General features: G+C 38.8%; 2 protein-coding genes across 2 annotated transcripts; one reads left to right on the top strand and one right to left on the bottom strand.

The window, feature by feature from the left end:
• The first annotated feature begins 37 nt into the window (after window positions 1-37).
• Window positions 38-4,618, top strand: c18h14orf28 (chromosome 18 C14orf28 homolog). Its single transcript, XM_041813537.1, has 5 exons — window positions 38-285; window positions 564-1,088; window positions 1,676-1,765; window positions 1,850-1,984; window positions 3,503-4,618. Exons 1-5 carry the CDS (start codon window positions 200-202, stop codon window positions 3,684-3,686), a joined length of 1,020 nt encoding a protein of 339 aa, XP_041669471.1. The 5' UTR covers window positions 38-199; the 3' UTR covers window positions 3,687-4,618.
• Window positions 4,619-6,027: 1,409 nt separating this feature from the next.
• LOC121526599 (kelch-like protein 28) lies at window positions 6,028-16,176 on the bottom strand. Its single transcript, XM_041813242.1, has 6 exons — window positions 16,049-16,176; window positions 14,939-15,199; window positions 14,217-14,854; window positions 13,697-14,140; window positions 8,791-8,999; window positions 6,028-8,694 (listed from the first exon to the last, which is right to left on the bottom strand). The coding sequence occupies exons 2-6, from the start codon at window positions 15,197-15,199 to the stop codon at window positions 8,531-8,533; spliced, it is 1,716 nt and encodes a 571-aa protein (XP_041669176.1). The 5' UTR covers window positions 16,049-16,176; the 3' UTR covers window positions 6,028-8,530.
• Window positions 16,177-18,137: the final 1,961 nt, after the last annotated feature.

Genomic DNA, 18,137 nt, shown 5'->3' on the forward strand with positions numbered 1-18,137 from the left:
TCGGCCATCAGCAGAGGGCAGTACGAATATGAATACTCCCGTTTCCGTTCACCATAAAAACAACAGCAGTGTTTACGTGAGCAAACTTGGCGTTTAGAGCCTGCTGAGACTATCGTATCCTCCAGAAACTGCTGGAAAACACAGTACTTAATATTCTAGCTTCAAATCCGAAGTTAGACATGAAGACATACAGAGAGCTATGGAGAGTAAACTCTCTGTTTTGAGCGACACTGAGGAGCTTCCAACGCTAATATCTGACCCTGAAAACTATTTCCTCTTCGAAAGGTAAGTTTGCAGCTTATTTCTTGAAGCTTGCAAACTCCTGGTATTTCCTTAAAGAGAATATACGTTAATTTTGATGCATGTTGTTTTACTGCAGCTTAGCCAACTTGTGTTTATTTTGCATTACCTCTAATATAAACGCTGAAGTCATCGTCTTCCAATGTTATAAGTTAATGTTATGTTTTAAGTTAATGTTATGTTTTAATCAAAATGACAAACTTTGCCTTAAACTCATTCTGTGCTGCCCGCGGTTTAATGGCTGTTGTCTCTTGTCTTATTAGGTCTAAGACACTGTTTGAAGAAATCCGTGCCTCCATCAACAACAATGATGAAGAGGATCGCTCCTTCTGGAGACCTGTGCTCCCATGGGGTGGCGTTTTCACCATCAGAGCAGGAAGGAAGGCCATATCATGTACCCCTCTGTATGTTAAAATCAACCTAAAGAACACCTGCACCATTGATGGCTTCCTCATGATCCTGTATGTGATCCTGCGGGACAACCAGGGCTTTTCCAGGGAGCTGGCTGTCTTCCTGGGAAAGCACTTCGTGGACTATTTCCTCCACCTGATGGACTCTTGTGACTACACCACAGTCAAGATGCTGTGGATTTGGGACAGGATGTCTAAAAGACAGTACCGCTCTCAGGTCCGCAAGGCAGCTCTGGAGATTGACTTGTTTGGGAACGAGCATGAGAACTTCACAGAGAACCTGGAGAACCTCATGTCTACTATACAGGAGAGTCTGTGCACCAACTGGAGCTGCCCGGCCCGCTTCCAGGAGTTAATCAAGACAACCATCAACATCAGGTATGCTTCACACGGCTCGGGTAAAGTCCTCTTTCACAGAAGAGCCTTAATCAAACTTTTCCTAAACCCTATTCACACTTGCACAAACCTTTGAAAATTTACTGAGTTAACCAGGGAGAGCAGCATATGTGACAACACAATTTTCCATCCAGACACTATTCTGCAAGTGCTCTAGTATTTTTCCCCTCCCTTGCCTGACAGGCAAACTGCAGGAAAACTTTCTGCTGTGAGGGACAAGTGTGGACAAGCAAGCATAAACATTTCTGGGTAGGTTTCATGGTTTGCATGTGTGCAAAGGGCTGTTGTTTCATTTTGTAAACATGGGCAGAAATTCAGTGTTCCAGGACTCCGGACATGGTTTAATATTAACTCATTGACCTGCTTAACTTGAGACACCTCTAGCTGTCCAAATAAGGTGACATAAAGTGTTTTCCTTTTAAGCCCTATATTTGTGTCACCGTGCTAAACCACATTGTGAAGAATCTACATGATCACATAATTCTTTTAAATTCACAGAGTCGATCAGTCATGTTAAATGGAGTATCAACAAGACTTTTAATGCCTTTATGCTGATGGTTTCCTTCCAGTCCTCCTCAAGAGCTGCCTCACAGAGACCCTATTCAGATGGCTGTGGATCAATACTTCTGCCCTAAGCTTGTACTCTGCTCAGAACTGGGGTAAGACACAGAGAAGATGTCAGCTTTCAATCATCCTTTAAATTGGTTCACTTTTATTGATCTCCCCCTCTCTCTTTTTTACAGGTGTGGTGGTCTAAGAGAGTTCTCACAAAGAGTTTTCTGCCATGGGCCTCCTCCCTTTGTCATTCTCAACATGCAGCAGTGGAAGTCAGAGGAACTGTCCTATGTTCCTTACCATCTGGCTCTCTGTCAGCACAGGTACGGTATGAAGCTTTACATGCTGTGTTAACATTGATTGTTATACAAAAACATGCTTCTCAGGATTGGGTGGTGATGGTTTTTATTAATCATTTAACCTTCTCCAAATTTTCCAATTATATATCAGAGATGGAAAGTAACTAAATTTAATTCACTTAAGTGTTTTTTTGGGTATTTGTACTTTTTAAGTACAGTTTGAAATCAGAACTTTTACTTCTGGTTAAGTTTGTTGTAACCAGAGTAACTACCTTTACTTGTGTACTTTACTCTTGTACTTTTTCTGTGGAAACTATGAAAGCCTATTTCTGCCAAAAAAATGTGAAAGTAAGTTAAATCTTGAAAAAAAAAATCCTAAATCATAATTATGGGATAAAAAGTCATAATTGTGAGATTAAAAAGTCAAAATTATGAGAAAAAAAGTCATAATTTTGAGATGAGAAGTCAAAATTATGGGATAAAAGTCATAATTACGAGATAAAAAGTCATAATTATGAGATAAAAAGTCAGAATAACAAGATAAAAATTATGAGATTAAAGGTCGTAATTATGACTTTTTATCTCATGATTTTGACTTTTCTTTGATTTGATTTTTTTACCCACACATTTTTCTTTTATAAGTGGCAGAAATGGGCTTCCATACAAAACAGCTAAAAAAATAGAAGTGCCTGTCTGTGACTTTACGTGCTCCTAAAAACCACAAGCATATTTTCCATTTGCATGCACTGACTTGCAATGAGGTTGACTCTCTGCTTTGGTCTTGCCAGGGTAGGGTTAAGGTTCTAGCTTGGTCAGACTGTAAAACATTTAAGTCTCTGAAAAGTGTAGTTTAACTATATGGAGTGTGGGCCAACATAGACACTTTGTCCATGTAACATTTAACAGTTATTGTGTAAAATTGAACACTACATGAGTTTAATAAACAACATTGTCCATTTTTCTGTGTATTTGACTTAATCATAGAGGCGTGACTTTACCTGAACAGCTTGGCTGGAGATTTATTCTTGTTTTTCTTGCCAATAAGCAAAGATCATATTTTACTGAACATTTCCTTAGTACCTACACAGTATTTAAAGCTAATTTTAAATTGAATACACTTTACTTTTACTTGATTAGATTCACAGATCACTACTTTTACTTATGCTTGAGTTCATTTTATCCAGAGTAACTGCATGTTTTCCACCTCTCCTGTATATACAGTATTACTGCCTTGTGATTGAAAATTAACTTTTACAAGAAACAGTTCAGACCAACCATTCAATCCTCAGAAAAAATGCCTCTTTTATCAAATTTTAATAAAAAACAACAAGGACACTTAGCATTTGTCAGAGGTTGCTTTTAAAATAACAAAAAAATATGATCGGAGAGAATTTTCCCCCTTTTCTGTTCCCCCATAAACAGAAAAGGAGGCATTTTAAGTTAGTTACAGTTAAAAGACATTCTCAAGACTTTTTCAAATCTTATCATATTTTATATTTCATATCGATTTTTGTACATTTAAAAGAACTGGTTTCTCCATAGGTACCTGCTAGAGGGCGCCACACTCTTCAACAAAGAGGAGCATCACTACTCCGCAGCCTTCCAGATGGATGGCTGCTGGATGCACTATGATGGCCTGAGGAGTGACAATTTGATCCTGCTGCACAAGCCACCAGAGCTCCTGCTGCTGTCCTCTTTGGTCTACATCCGCGCCTCGGACAAGTGAACTCGTCTTATCCCAGCAGGATTCGCGCTGAATACAAGTCGTAAACATTCCTCCACCCTTGCTGTGGACATTTTTGTGACCCTATGGAGGGCCTTTTATTACTGTAGCCACGTTTTCTTATTCCTGCATTGCATTATTTCTTAAAGTTACTGTCAAGTATTGCCTCTTCTGTTAAGAGTATGGAATGATCATTGATCAAATTTACCTGAACTCTTGCAGGAAGCACAAAACACACAAAAAAAAGAGTACTTTTAGGCATGCTTGGAATCCAAGAAAGTAACGGGCTGTACTATTTCTGGGTTGGTGTGCGTAAATACAAATTCCAATTTCAGTTACCTTGTGAATGGGGATTAAAAATGCCACAGTTGATGATTAGATTACATCTTGGTGTATTTGATTTTGGGAATCTTTGTACAGGGAACTGTTTGACCAAATTTCCATAATTTTGACAGTTGAATAACACATTCATGCACATCAGGCTCTTTCCTTAAATTTAAAGTGCCACTTTTTTTGTCAACTCTGAGGTCTTAAACTAAAGAACTACCGAGCCAAGCTGAGGGCTTTGTCAGGGTAATGTCTTATTTTTTTAGTTTGGTGGCAAGCACTTAATGTGGTGACTGAATGTTCAGTTCTTCCTGAATACAAACAGCTTAGGGCTGTCTGTAATCTCCTTCCTGATACTATAATCTGAAGTATTAGTTTATGGCAGCATGTCACAAAAATCTAAAACAACTATCTTTAATATATGAATATTGTTGAAGTCCCAATTTGAATGAATTTCCTTGAAATGCACATGTATGTGATTCTTGTTTAGTTTTCAGGGTTCACCTTGTTCACACAGTGCCTCAGCAAAGAACGTTTGCACAAAGTAATCATGTTGTTTTTTCTACCTTTACGCCTAAAATGCAAATACAGTATTTTGGATTTCATTTGTACTGGTTTGTTTTTAATTGTGTTTTAGTTGCATGGATGGGTAAAATAAGAGCCACATGAAGCAGGCAGTACCTTATAAGGCAGGCATTTATTTTAAACTGGGTACAACTGCACCACACAAACAGACTTAAATGTAAAATGTCCTCAATCAAAACATGATCAAATGTGAAAAGCTACTGTTTTTCTACACCTAAGGTTATCTTGTACTTCCAGTATTAATCCACAGGATAAAAAAAATTCAAGATCATCACCTTATTTCAGACACACAATGGGAAATGTAAAAGAAGCAGAGTGGTCATTTGGCTAACATTGACATCAGTTTCAAAGAATTTTTTTCTCTTTCAGACACAGAGTGGCAGTCCACTGCAGACCAGGTGTTAGTCATCCAGCTGCTTTCTTTGAACGAGCACTTTGGTGAGAGTGGTGGCAAAAACATGACATTGGTTAGGCCTTAATCAAAATGCGTACAATTTTAAAATCCCTTCATTTTGCAGATTCACGTTTGCAGATTTTCATCTCAACTCCAAAAATTCACTAAAGTTGAAGTTAGTATCACCTCAGAAATCAAGACATAGTACACAACACTTACGTTGAATGAATAATGGCCCCAGCACATCATCACGCCTGCGTGATCTGTGCTGTGGCTGCTCAGTGAGTAACAAAGTAGAGTACAATAGATGGAATACAGAACATCAAAAATACAAATTATAATTATCATAAATACAACTCATTCACACTTTCTTAAAATAAAATTACAAACTAGCAGGGATACCCTAAGGTTGCCTATGTGACCTTTCAAAATAAAGCAGAAATCCAAAGGAAATTGCTTCATGTGGTGATTAGTGACTGATCTGTACAGAAAAGGATTAAGGCCAGAGGTGAAGGAAAAATAATGCTGTGCATTTAAAGATTGAAGTAAAATGGCAAGAAAAAAGTTGAAATACTTTCAAGATTAAAGTCCAAATGTTGAGAAAAAACTCTACATGTCAAGATAAACGTTGAAATTCTGAGAATTAAGTCGAAACAGTTTCAAGATTAAAGTTCAAATGTTTAGAATTAAGTCAGTGTCTAGAACAAAGTAAAATTTGTCAAAAAATTGTATTACTAAGTTAAAAATAATGAGAATAAAGTCAAAATAATTTCATTATGAAAGTGAAAAATAATGACAACTAGAAAAGCACTCGGAGAGCGCAGACCTCCGCCATTAGCCCTATCTCCCAATAGTAAAGAATCCTTCAAAAAAATTCCTGGATCCAGACAGTGATCCGGATCACTCCCAAAATCTAATCAGTCCTTCCTTATGCCATAAATCTGTCCACAACTTTTTGAGTTATGTTGCTAACAAACTAACAAACAAACCCTGCCGATCACATAACCTCCTTGGTGGAGGTAATAACGTCAAAATAAATTCATTATTAAAGTGAAAAATAATGGGAATAAAATCCAAATAATTTTAGTAAAAAATTATGAGGGAAAAAAGTAAAAATACTTTAATTGTTTAAGTAAAAAATAATGAGAATAAAGTTGAAGTACTTTCAATCTCAAGTGCACAGGGTTATTTTTCCTTCACCACAGGCCCTATTCGTCTTCTGTAGCTTTGAAAGGCAAATATCATTACTGTGTGAAGTAATGGTTTACATATTTAATAAACAGACTCATCAAAATTAGAGTTTAAGAGTAAAGTGGAAGAGACCCTGCCCTATGTAGTGTTTACTTCTGTATTTGAGATCAGCTGTTACTGTTTAAGGTGTATACATCAAATTTGGCCATATATATTTATATTAGTTAGTCAATCTAAATCTTCAAAGTAAAAAAAGCCTTATAAAAATGAACAAGCATGTACAAACAAAAACACATGAAACAAAGTCAAAAAACCTTCTGATGTTAAATTGAGCCAACAGACGTGTTGTGGGGTTTTCTAGAATATGAGATGCCTTGGCTTTTTTTTTTTTTTTTTTTTTAGAGACAAAACAAAACTTTTCCATCCATAGAGAGACCAGAAGTCTTATTGCATTATCTAAATGCCATTATCCTAAATCAAAGCATATGTAAATATTACAGTATGTATCAAATAGTTTGGTAAGTGCAATGCAGAGTTTGGTGTGCAAACGCCAGTGCACAAAGCAACTCAAACAGCGACTCAACAAGACACTCCATACCTAGCCTTTTCCTCGTCCAGCGCCCTCTCTATTGCTGTGCATTTGTAAAGACTGCGCCTTCAGCTAGCCTAGAGACAGACTTGCCCATGGGAGCGCCCATGGTTTTTCTTCTCATGTAACAGAACAGGTGACAGTGGCAACATGGCATGAGTTGTCTGGCACAGCCCTTGGTGCTTTATCATCCGTATGATGGCGTGGAGGATGTAACGCAAATCAACAGCAACATGGGTGCAAAAGAAAACGTTACTGTGGCACACGAGGAAAGCTGCTGAGGTGGGAAGGACGCAAAACAAACAAACAAAAAAAAGGTTTTGGCACTTCACAAAAAGCAGTTAATGGACTACCTCAGACAGCGGCCACATGACAATCGTGTTTGGTGGCGGGTGCAATTAGCAGATGTCAGGTCCTCATCCAGGCAGATAAAGTCTTCTAACCGAGTGGGAGAAAGACGTTAAGATGATAAAGCATGCTCATAGTTTGCAGCAGGGAAAAGTAGAAGAAGGGGATTGTGAACCTGGGCAAGTTTTACAGGAAAGTAAAAAACTGCTAAGAATGCTGATAAATGTTATCAAGTCACAGGTTTCCATTTCAGCAGAGCTAAATTTGATTGGGGCCTTTAAGTTTAAACCACATAAATCAATGGGTTAATGTGGGAGAAGCTGAACAGAGGCTAACCTAATTGTATGAGGCAACACAGACAAACAGCTGAATCCTGAATCCTAAATATAGCACCAGTTGGTATTGTGTACAGACCAAAGGGTGAGAAGGAGGGCCAAGGTCGATTTCAACTATTGTGAAGAGAAGTGAGCTCATGACCTGACCTTAAGGAGATGTAACAGAAACTTGAAAACGGGATGCTTAATGGCTCGGAGGGTGAAGAAGACCGGTGGCAAACACATCATTCACCTCTACACTGACCATGAAATCAAACTAAACTCACATCCAAACACACGCACACTAGTGACCCAGTGCAGAAAAACATTTACAGGCAATGCACTAGAGGATATATTCATATCTATATATTTCATTTAGACTATTTACAAGAGAGAAAAAGGCAGCCCTTTAGGAGAAAATAGAAGGATTGAAACTTTTCTCTTTTTTTTTGTGAAGCACTGATTTGGATGCTGCGTCGCTGAGCCCGAGCATCACTTCTGCACGCAGACGCGTACCGACATGAACAATCCTATCTGACATGCACGTACCCCTCTCAAGCATTCACACAGACACGCACGCTACATGGCCAACAAACACATAGTCATACATGTACACCAGCAAACCGCGGTGTTCTACAAAACTTGAACGCGTGGTTCCAGTTGCAGCAGGGAAATTAAAAAAGGTTGAAACATAATTAATGGCATGAAGAAAAACAATGTCTGCTAACATTACTTCCAAAGTAAAAGTGACAAGAATCTCCCACAATCCTCTGGGAAATGGCTCAGAGTCCTCATTGTGGTCCAGCAGCAGTAGTGCAGTCATCCCCTCAGCCCTGTGACAAAAACTGTCCATTCATTTTTCCTGCACATCTTTGCAGCTCTTTCTCATCTCTGCTACTATGCCTGTGGTCCCCGTGTAGCCGGCCAGCTTAGCCCGGCACATCCATCCACCCAGCAGGCGCTCTCTCTCCTCTGGTTTTCACGTCCATGTGCAGCGCTCCTCTGCACCTGGAGGATGAATGTGGAAGGAGGAGACAACAAAAAATAAACGTCTTGTGTCTAAGTTCTCTCATGGAGTCCTAGCCGGCTGGGCCATGCGTCAAAGGGCAGTCAGACCAAAGTTACAACGACAGTACATCATGCCACTCGAGTCCAACCAACTGTCCGAGATCGGGTCATAGCGCTGGACAGTGTTCAGGTAAGACGAGCCTGAATGACCTCCCACCACATAGAGGTAGTTATCCACGATGGCAGAGCCAACACCTGCAACAAAAAGCTCTTAGTTAAATCGAGCTAATGACAGGATTTTTTCTAAGTGCTACAAACAAAAACTTTAGCTGAAACATGATGTAAACTCACCAGTGCGTGGTTCATTCATTGGTCGGCACGCCGTCCACTGGTTCTGATGTGGATCGTACCTCTCGATGCTGGACAGGTGTGACACTCCATTGTGTCCGCCAACCACAAAAATGAAGCCCAACATGACGCCAACTCCAAAATTGATCCTCTTGTCTGCCATGGGGGCTACCATTTCCCAGGCATCCTTACTGGGGTCGTACCGCTCCACGCTGTGTGAACCAGAAAACACTAAATATTACAAAGTTCAAACAAAACCAACAACATTTCTATCCATTTTTTTTCAGAATCTTTATAGATCTGAAGTGGAAATCAATTGATGAATAATTGATGATTTCATTTTCATTTTGATGGTTAAACAATGGAAAATACATTTTCCTTATTTTTCCTTCCAACTATACGTAAGTGGTCTGGTTTAAAGGTAGAATAGTTCAGCGTTTCCCATTCGATAGCACTTTAATAGGGCCGTAGAGACAATCCTCCCACCCTGCTTCATTCAGAACGTTTGATTTTTTATTCCTATTCTTTTCTCAGTATTCTTCATCAGCAGTACACTGTAAGAAGACACTACAGTCAACATCACCTTTGAAATGTTCAACTCAATCAAAGGTGGAAAGTAACAAATTACATTTACTCAAATCACTAATTGAGTAGTATTTGGGGTACATTTTGAAATCAGAACTTTTACTTCTACTTAAATAAGTTTTAACCAGAGTAACTGTACTTTTACTTGTGTAAAATGCATTTCACTTTGTTGTAAAGGTGGGACTTTACCTGAAAAACCTGGCTGGAGAGCCACATTCTCATATTGTTATTGCTATAACTGGACAACTGCTCAGTAGTTACTAAGGCTTGGCAACTAATCGAAATTTAGATTAAATCAAATTATTTCCTACTGCAATTTTCAAATTGCAGAAGTTGCAGTATTTCTTTGACCTGAGAAGTGTGTCAATCACAGTTTCATTCATGTTTTTGCAACGGATGTTATTCATTACGCTAACATTGAAGCATCACTTTTTTCTAGAAAAGTTTGCAAAAATCTTTTCTTATTTTTGTAAATGTTTCTTACAAAGAAGGGCCATACAATTATCCACATTGCATCTGCAATATTAGTGAAAATAAGACTGTTTCTCCAGCTCTAGTCTTCATGATTGTCACAAGGCTTTAAGTAGGAAAAAAAGCTAGTAAATTTACTAATGTAATTCATAATGATTCACACAGCATGTTATGCAATACTAAAATAAACGCACAGCATACAGAAAAGAACAGTTTATGTTTAATCCATGTATTGTGTGGATCATAAGATGGACTGATTTATTGCTCACTATTGTTGCAAATAAAACATGGGGAACTTAAAAACATAATTGCATGTCAGAACTCAAATGTAGTAATGGGGGTCCCAATTATATTATTTTCCCAAATCATTCAGCCCCAGTAGCTACTCAGTACTTAACTGTTCAATTAAATACTTTTTGACTTTTACTTAAGTTTATAGATCAGTACTTTTAATTAAGCATGTTTTAACCAGAGTAACTGTACTTTTATTTGACCACAATAGCCTTGTACTTATTCCACCCCTGCACTCAATATTCATTAATCATACATGGTGAGCTGCGAGTGAAGGCTCATTTTTGATGAGGTAGCTTATCACAACCACAATCCTTGCATGCAGGAGTCCAGGATAATATTAGCAGCACGAAAATGTGCAAAAAAAAGTAGTCCAACAATGCCTATGAAGCTTCATTTTTAACATGAGACATCACACCTTTAATCCAAGTAGTTGTCCCTAGCATGTGCACTAAGCAGTTTGTGATTATATACAGATTTTAAGGAGAAGAAATGCTCTGCAAATATACTTGGGTGGCTGCAAGTATACCTGGGTGGCCCACCCAAGATTTGTCTTTGGAACACTGCAGTAACTTATAAGGAAAATGCTGTTTCTTAAAATAAGTGACAGATACTCTTTTATAAGAGACATATAAAACAGCGTTAAAAATTTACACTGATATGATTCCTTCACATTGTTTTCTTGTGATATTTCTTTGAATAAAAGAAAATATTAATAACAGAGCTTTTTAACAAATGACCATACTAGGAATCCACGCAATTGGATTTTTTGCCAACATGCCAATATTTACCAATTAATTTTAGCCAATACTGATGTCAATACTGATATTTACATACCATTAAACAGCAATTCAGATCTCAAACTTTCCTTTTACTCATTGTATTATACACAAAGAAAGAGACCACCTGATGTACGTCTGTTGGTCCAGCCGAAAACTCTACAAATGGATTAGTACATATTGTAAAAATACATCGATATTCACAGCCAAAATATTGGTCGTAAATAAAAGGCAGACATTTTTAGATTTCTGTAACTTATACATCAAAGAGGCATTGAAGGCCGGTGAGAAGTGATCTGAAGCTGAGTTTTGGGCACTGCCAGTGCATAAAGTACTAGTGTTAGAGCAACATTATGTCATATCTAGAGTCAAAGCCAAGAAAAGTCCAACTGGACTGGTCTCTCACACACACACACAAAACAATAGGTTAAAGTAGTAATGAGGCCACAAAAATGCAGCAGTGAATTACCAACAACACTAAAATTAACCCTTTGACAGGGATTGGCAATCTGGGATTGTTTTGCAGCATGCAAGAACAAAAAATCCACAGGGGAAAGACAAGAAAATAGTCCCAGAAGATTCTCTGTCCAAAACACAATCTCCTGAGGGGTTTAGGAGTCAAGGAAACAAGCAACAGAGACGCCAGTCTCTAAAGATCCACAGCAACAACAGACGTCTAACCAGCAGTGCACAGTCAGGCACCCCTCTCAGTGAAACTTCAGCAACCACTTTTCCTTTTAACTTCTCAACTCATTAACAGGGCCCTGCTGTTTTCTCAGCAGGACTTGAGATCCTTCACTCCTTTGCCAGATCTACACTAGAGACCATTTTAGAAAAAGGTGTGGTGAAGCTTGTAATGTCTTGTTTTTGATGTTAGATGTCAACTTAGGGAACAGTCAGCAGCATATTTTGACCCCATGTGGCTTTTTTTACATTGTACAGAAGATTCAAATTAATACATTAAAGTATTAAAAAAATGAGAAAATGTCATACTGTATATTGAAAGAAACAGAATAATCTTTTTTTACAGTTGTGATAACCACATCTCCATTAAAAACTCTGCTGTGCCTTCTGGTACAATGACTGGTTGCTTTGATGGTCACAATTTGATCCTGTAAGATGAATAAGCACAATTTTCCCTCAAAAGTTCCCTCTCCTGGGGTTTCATTTATAACTAGGCCTGAAGTTGGCGTCCTCCACTTCTCACGAAAAGTATGTGATCTATAATAAACAGACCTGACAGCAAAATGTGCACACCTGTAAGCAAACTGTGACCCATGCTTATGAACATCTTAGAGCTAGAGGGAAATCGGTGGCAAACACAGTGAGGTGGTCAAGTTAAAGCCATTTGTTTGTTAATGCATCTGAAACAATTAATTTCACTAAAGACAAACTATATCTCACTAGCTACATCATCATTGACAGTGTCATTTTTATGTGTGCCTTTTGAACCATATTTGACTTCCTGAAAGTGTTATTATTCATTTTTTAAAACATGCCATACATTTTATTTTCAAAGTCTCACCTCCATTCATCCTGAGCTCAAGTTTTTAAACATTCACATGGTCATTTGATTTAGAAATGAAAACACCAAGAAGCAAGAAAAGATTGCAGACCATACCGCCTATGTTGTCTTTATCACCTTGTGATTTTTTAGTTTGAACAAGTTTCACTTTAATGCAAGATGCTCAGAAAAAAATGAGACAGGTGTTTGCGTCATACGGATTCAGCTTTGCTCTCTCATCCCTAAGAGAATCTTCTGCATCTGAATCTTTATCAACGGCATGTATTCAATAATATAATTGAGCAAAGTGTATAAATGAAGCCTGGACAGATCTCACACAATCATAATCTATACTAATAATCGGTCATTGTTTATGCTGAGCTCATCCGAATAAAAAGAGTAAATAAATAAAAGTCAAACTTTTTAATTTTCCGTAGCGATCGATTAAAACTCTCTTGAGGGGTGGTGGAGAGATCTGAAATTATGGTAAGAAAAGTGTGGGCCCGTAAAAAAATTAAAACTTCAGCAATGCTTGTGCATAATGGTGAAAGGTGGAATTATTTTTTGTGCGCACTGTAAGAAGAGAGCGTGTAGCAGCAGTATGGTGTCAGTCAGTCGTTTAGTGACAGGTCCCGTAACACTGTCCTTTCATTCACAAGTACCTCCATTTTGGTGTCAGAGTTTATTTTCTTCGATTTCCCTCTGGCTGCTTTTGTGGTTCACCAGCGAACGCCTTTGATCTGCCGGCTCATTTATATGCATTTTCATTCGTGAGGAGCTTTACATTGACCGCTTAAGGTTGAATGTAGGCGTTTAAAGGGCGGAACAGGAGGCAGATCTATGTGCACACATTTTCAGGTGGACCAGGATTTATGAAGAGAGAATTGTGTGAAGATGTGCGTAGGCACAGTTTTTATAAATTTGAATATTTTTAGGTGCACACCATTTCCAGGGTTTTGGCGCACATACACTTTTAGTCAGGATCCTACCCAAATAAGACCCCTGGTCTTTGAAAACCCCTGAAAACTGTTGTGCTTCCACAGGTAAAGAGAGAAGGCACTGTCTCAACTGCAACATTTCTGTGCTTCAACTTTGCATACATATTTGTTCAATTTAGACTGCGCAGGAGTCTGCTTGCAACTTATGATGATAAACACCAAGAAACTATGCAATATTTGGTGCCCAAGATTTGCATATTTGTTGTTGTGGTTTCAAAACAAGTGTCAGTATTGTATAAAAGTGCAAAATTCTGGTATTGTGACAACCTTTGTGGCATTACCTGTTCATATGGGCTGGGCCATAGCCTCCAATAGCATACACCATACCATCCAGCACGGCAGTGGCAAAGCAGCTGCGGGACTTTGTCATCGGTGCCACTGGCTGCCACTCCTTCAACTTGGGGACGTATTTCTCCACTGACTGGAGGTAATACTGGCCGTCATAGCCTCCAAGGGCGTACAGTTCACCAGCCAGAACCACCACCCCGAGTGTGCTGCGGCACTCAGCCATTCGCTCCACCGTGGACCAAGTGTTGCTTTCAGGGTCCCAGCTCTCCACTGTGCTCTCGTGTCTCCGATAGCTGATGCCTTGTCTCATGTGTGTGGCAATGCCGCCCACCACATACACCTTGTGGTCCAGCACTGCCACTCCAAATTCATACCGGGGTACACTTAGAGGGGCCAGCCCTATCCATGAATCAGTCTGTGGGAAATACATTTCCATGCTGCAAGACAAGAGAGATCATCCAATTAGACTGTCTTATTAATGAACAAATTATAAACATTATAGATTTTTATTACCTTTCTAATGTTGCAAACAGCCCAGCCTTTCCTCCTACTGCCAGCAGCACCTTGGGAGCACACCTAGGTCGTGCTGACAACACAGTCTGATAGGAGAGTCGGTGCTCAGGCATAAAATGATATTTGAGGGCCTCATTGAGCAGGTGCTTGCATGCGTGGTCATCTCGTATAAGGTGGTTGGCTTCATATAGGCGAGTGAGAAATTTGACGCTGAGGAGAGGAAGGCGGACACAGTGAAGCAGCTGAGCCAGATGCTGCTGTCTCTCAGTTACATCATATTTGATCCACGACTCCAGAGCATAAAACACAGTCTCCTCTGTGACCACCTTAAGGCAGTCATTGGACACAATTTCATCCAACTCAGCCCTCGTCAGTTCAAAAAACTCCTCTGTCTGACAAACCTCCTCAAAGTTTTCACAGATGAACTTAGTTGCAGCCAGGCACAGTTCATGACAGCCATATGTCTCTGCAAAGCGAGAGATGCCTATACAGTTTCCAGCGTCCAACTGGCTTTCTAAAAAGGAGCAGCACTCCTTAAGTACTAGCTTAACCTGGAGTAAGTTGGCAGCTGGTAGCAGAGATTCCACAGTTTCCTGGGAGATAAACACAGTCCCAGTGTAGGCATACTCTACGATGGCCTGGAAGAGACAGAGCAGATGTGTTACATGGACAATCACTATGGTGAAGCTCAATGAAGCTGGAACAAGTGGCAAAACACATACCTGTAAGGCAGTCTCATCAATGCACTGGAATTCCACCTCAGATGTCTCTTTCTCTGACAGGTTACCTGTAAACATGGCCTTGAAGTATGGGCTGATGCTAGCAAGCACTACTTTGTGAGCATGGATTTTGGCATCACCCACACGCAGGACAATGTCACATAGTTCATGATCCTGCCGCAAGAGCTGAAGGCCCTGCAGCAGCTGTTCTGAGTGAGGCCGTTTCAGACTGGCAAACATATAGGACTGGTCCTGCTGGTCCATCTGTGGGCAGGAATCCACGAGTTAGTGCAATGTTGTGATTATGACATAATAACTGATTCAGGAGGGGAAAATGAGCCATGAGCACTCCTCATCTTTTCTAGGAGACTGCCAGCATGAGAAAGAAAACTAATACAGGCATAACACAGGCATATGCATCATGAAGTTATCATGAAGTGATCATGAAGTGATTACAACGCGCGTTGTGGATGTATGCACGTGCTAGATGATGCATTCAGAGATTTTTAGTAGCAATATAGTAGCAGTTAGCATGTATCCCGTGTCAGGCTAAAGAAGCATCATCCTCTTAATCCATTGCTAGCACTGCTAAAAGTTACCCAACCATACAAGCTACGTGACGTAGACGTTTTGAATATACATCAAACCAGCTGCAGCGCATTTAAGATAAGTGACAATTAGTGAAACAGCGGTAAATGTTAGTTTTGTTGTGGCCTTGTCTCAAATTGTGAATGGAGGGCATGTCCAGAACAACACTCGATGGCTATCTGTTAGCTCTGCACAGCAGCCAGCTAGAGCGCTAGCTATCCACGCTGAAAAACCCAAACAACAGCGCTGATTTTGCAGGTACTATTTCCAAAGATGCGCATTTTTCACACCGACATTAATGTCACAATAGTGTTGCTGACCATGTCTGACTGAAGCCAATAAACAGGGCCCAGTTCTCTGTTTTAATGCACTGCAGTCAGCGAAGGTTAGCTGCTAAAAATAAACACGGTTACTGTGGCTAGCTGCATCATTGATTGATATACAGTAACATGGCTGACAGATACAAAATGTGACGCTACAACTAACTGTAATATGCCATCTTGTAGTCAAAAAAGCAAAGCAAACCTGTAACCTATCGTCCGTCTGTTGTGCCGCCGTAATGACCGATTTTGCAGTGGCGGAGTTCAGCGGCGACGAGTGGGGACCCCAGGCTGCTATCAGGACAACAACCTACTGCCAACCTAGCTACAAAGCTACAGATGAGCGCTTATAACAGCGAGCCATCAGAGCAGCACACCCACTTCCGCTGGTGTAAAATAAAACTGCATTCACGAGGATCCGCTACCTGCGTTTCAGAAAATCCTAAAAATACATCAGTCTAAATTTAAATCTTATTCGAAAGAGCAATGCAAACATTTCTAAAGTAGCTAAAGTTTCGTTTTAGCAGCTCAAGTTATGGTAAAAAGTAACTGACGTTGTTTGAGTTCGTATAAATGTCCATGTCTGACTTTTATTGCTAAGTTGGTTTTCTTTGTATATGAAATTGTTTTAAAAATGTCTTGTTTAGTGTTGTTTTATCACATTATTAGCCAAAATTATAATGCTTATTTATCATCGAGATATTGTTGTGTTTTATGAATTCCTATGTGTTTCTTAAAATTTGTGTTTCGTCTATTTTTTTTTTTTTTAATTAATTTTTTTACTTATTTTGCGTTAAAGAATTTTTGCAGCTGACCTTCGGGGCCACCGTAGTTTATCTGGGCAGTGAAATTAAAAAAGAAAGTGTGACTGTTTTACGTTGCTTTAAAAAATGTCCATGATAGTTTATTAAATACACTTTTACGTGAAAACAGACTTTTCTTTATTGACTACATTATTTTGGGAGAGCAGGGGTGGAAAGTAACTAACTACATCTGCCCTAATTACTCTAATTGACTATTTTTTATGTACTTGTTTTTGTTGAGTACATTTTGAAATCAGAAATTTTACTTCTACTGAAGTAAGTTTTAATAATGGTAAATTGAATTTTACTTGAGTACAGTACTCTTACACTTTTTCAGCTACACAGTAGCACGTAGTAAGAGAGTGATTCCACATCACATCCCAAACAGCTGTTGTTTTTGTAAATAAATAGAGTTAATATTTAACTAAACAACTCCTCAGTAGCTTCCAAGGCTGGGCAATTATTTGATACATCGATTAAATCATAACGTGATTGACAAATTGCAGTTGCGGAAATATGTGTCAAAAAAATAGTTTCCTATGAGTATTTTGCAGCAGGGATGGTATGCTCTACACATCACGCAAACACTGAAGCATCAATTTCGTCTGGAATAGCTTGCAAAAATCTTACTTTTGTAAATGATTTTCCGATTTAAAAGGAGAATGACATAAAAACAATCATTCTTTTTTAGACAACAATTCACATTGCATCTGCAGTATGAGTTAAAATAATCTCAATTAGATTTTTTTTTTTTCAAAATTGTTCAGCCCCAGTTTCCATGATCATTACTACAAGGCTTTAAGTATAACAAATCAGTAAATTTACTAATGTGATCTAGGTAGATAAATGAAGATCTGTGATTTACACTGATTAATGCATCTTGTTATTTCATTTATAACATATAGGAACGGCCTATAGGAAAGCACTGTTTATATTTAATCCACTATTGTGTTGGTTCAGATATGAACGGATGAATTGTTTGTTTTTGAACAATACATAAGATAAGGGACCTCAAAAATAATTGTATATCAAATTGAAAATGAAATATTGAGAAAAAATGATAATTTTCCCAAATCATTCATCACTCAGTACTTCAAGTAAACGTTAAATCAAATACTTTTTACTTTTACTTAAATAGACTTATAGACCAGTACTTTTACTTAAATATATTTTAGGCAGAGTATCTGTACTTTTACTTGAGTACAATAGTCAGGTACTTTTTTCACCCTTGCTGGAGACTAAACTATACCCAAGGATGGAAAGTACCTATTTACAGTTACTGAAATCAGCTGTTTGACATTGGCAGAGAAGATTTGGCAAGTTTTACATGGGTGCAACCCACATACTTAGCTCTGCTGCTCATCCACAAAGGCATGTTCCTTGCATATGCGGCACCACCTGAAGGTAAATAAACAGGCTTTCCAAAGGTGTGAGATTTATTGCCAAGAAGCATTGTTACAACAAAGAAATAACCCACCAAACACAAATCTC

Source organism: Cheilinus undulatus, linkage group 18 (assembly GCF_018320785.1).
Source record: "Cheilinus undulatus linkage group 18, ASM1832078v1, whole genome shotgun sequence".
Classification (NCBI taxonomy): domain Eukaryota; kingdom Metazoa; phylum Chordata; class Actinopteri; order Labriformes; family Labridae; genus Cheilinus; species Cheilinus undulatus.

Coding starts and splice junctions, on each gene's coding strand:
- LOC121526599 (XM_041813242.1), bottom strand. CDS start 15,199: ATGGACCAGCAGGACCAGTCCTATATGTTTGCCAGTCTGAAACGGCCT. Junction 14,141..14,216: donor CTGTTTGCAACATTAGAAAG/GTAATAAAAATC, acceptor CTTGTCTTGCAG/CATGGAAATGTATTTCCCAC. Junction 9,000..13,696: donor GGCCCAGCCCATATGAACAG/GTAATGCCACAA, acceptor TGGTTCACACAG/CGTGGAGCGGTACGACCCCA.
- c18h14orf28 (XM_041813537.1), top strand. CDS start 200: ATGGAGAGTAAACTCTCTGTTTTGAGCGACACTGAGGAGCTTCCAACG. Junction 1,766..1,849: donor GTACTCTGCTCAGAACTGGG/GTAAGACACAGA, acceptor TCTTTTTTACAG/GTGTGGTGGTCTAAGAGAGT. Junction 1,985..3,502: donor CTGGCTCTCTGTCAGCACAG/GTACGGTATGAA, acceptor GTTTCTCCATAG/GTACCTGCTAGAGGGCGCCA.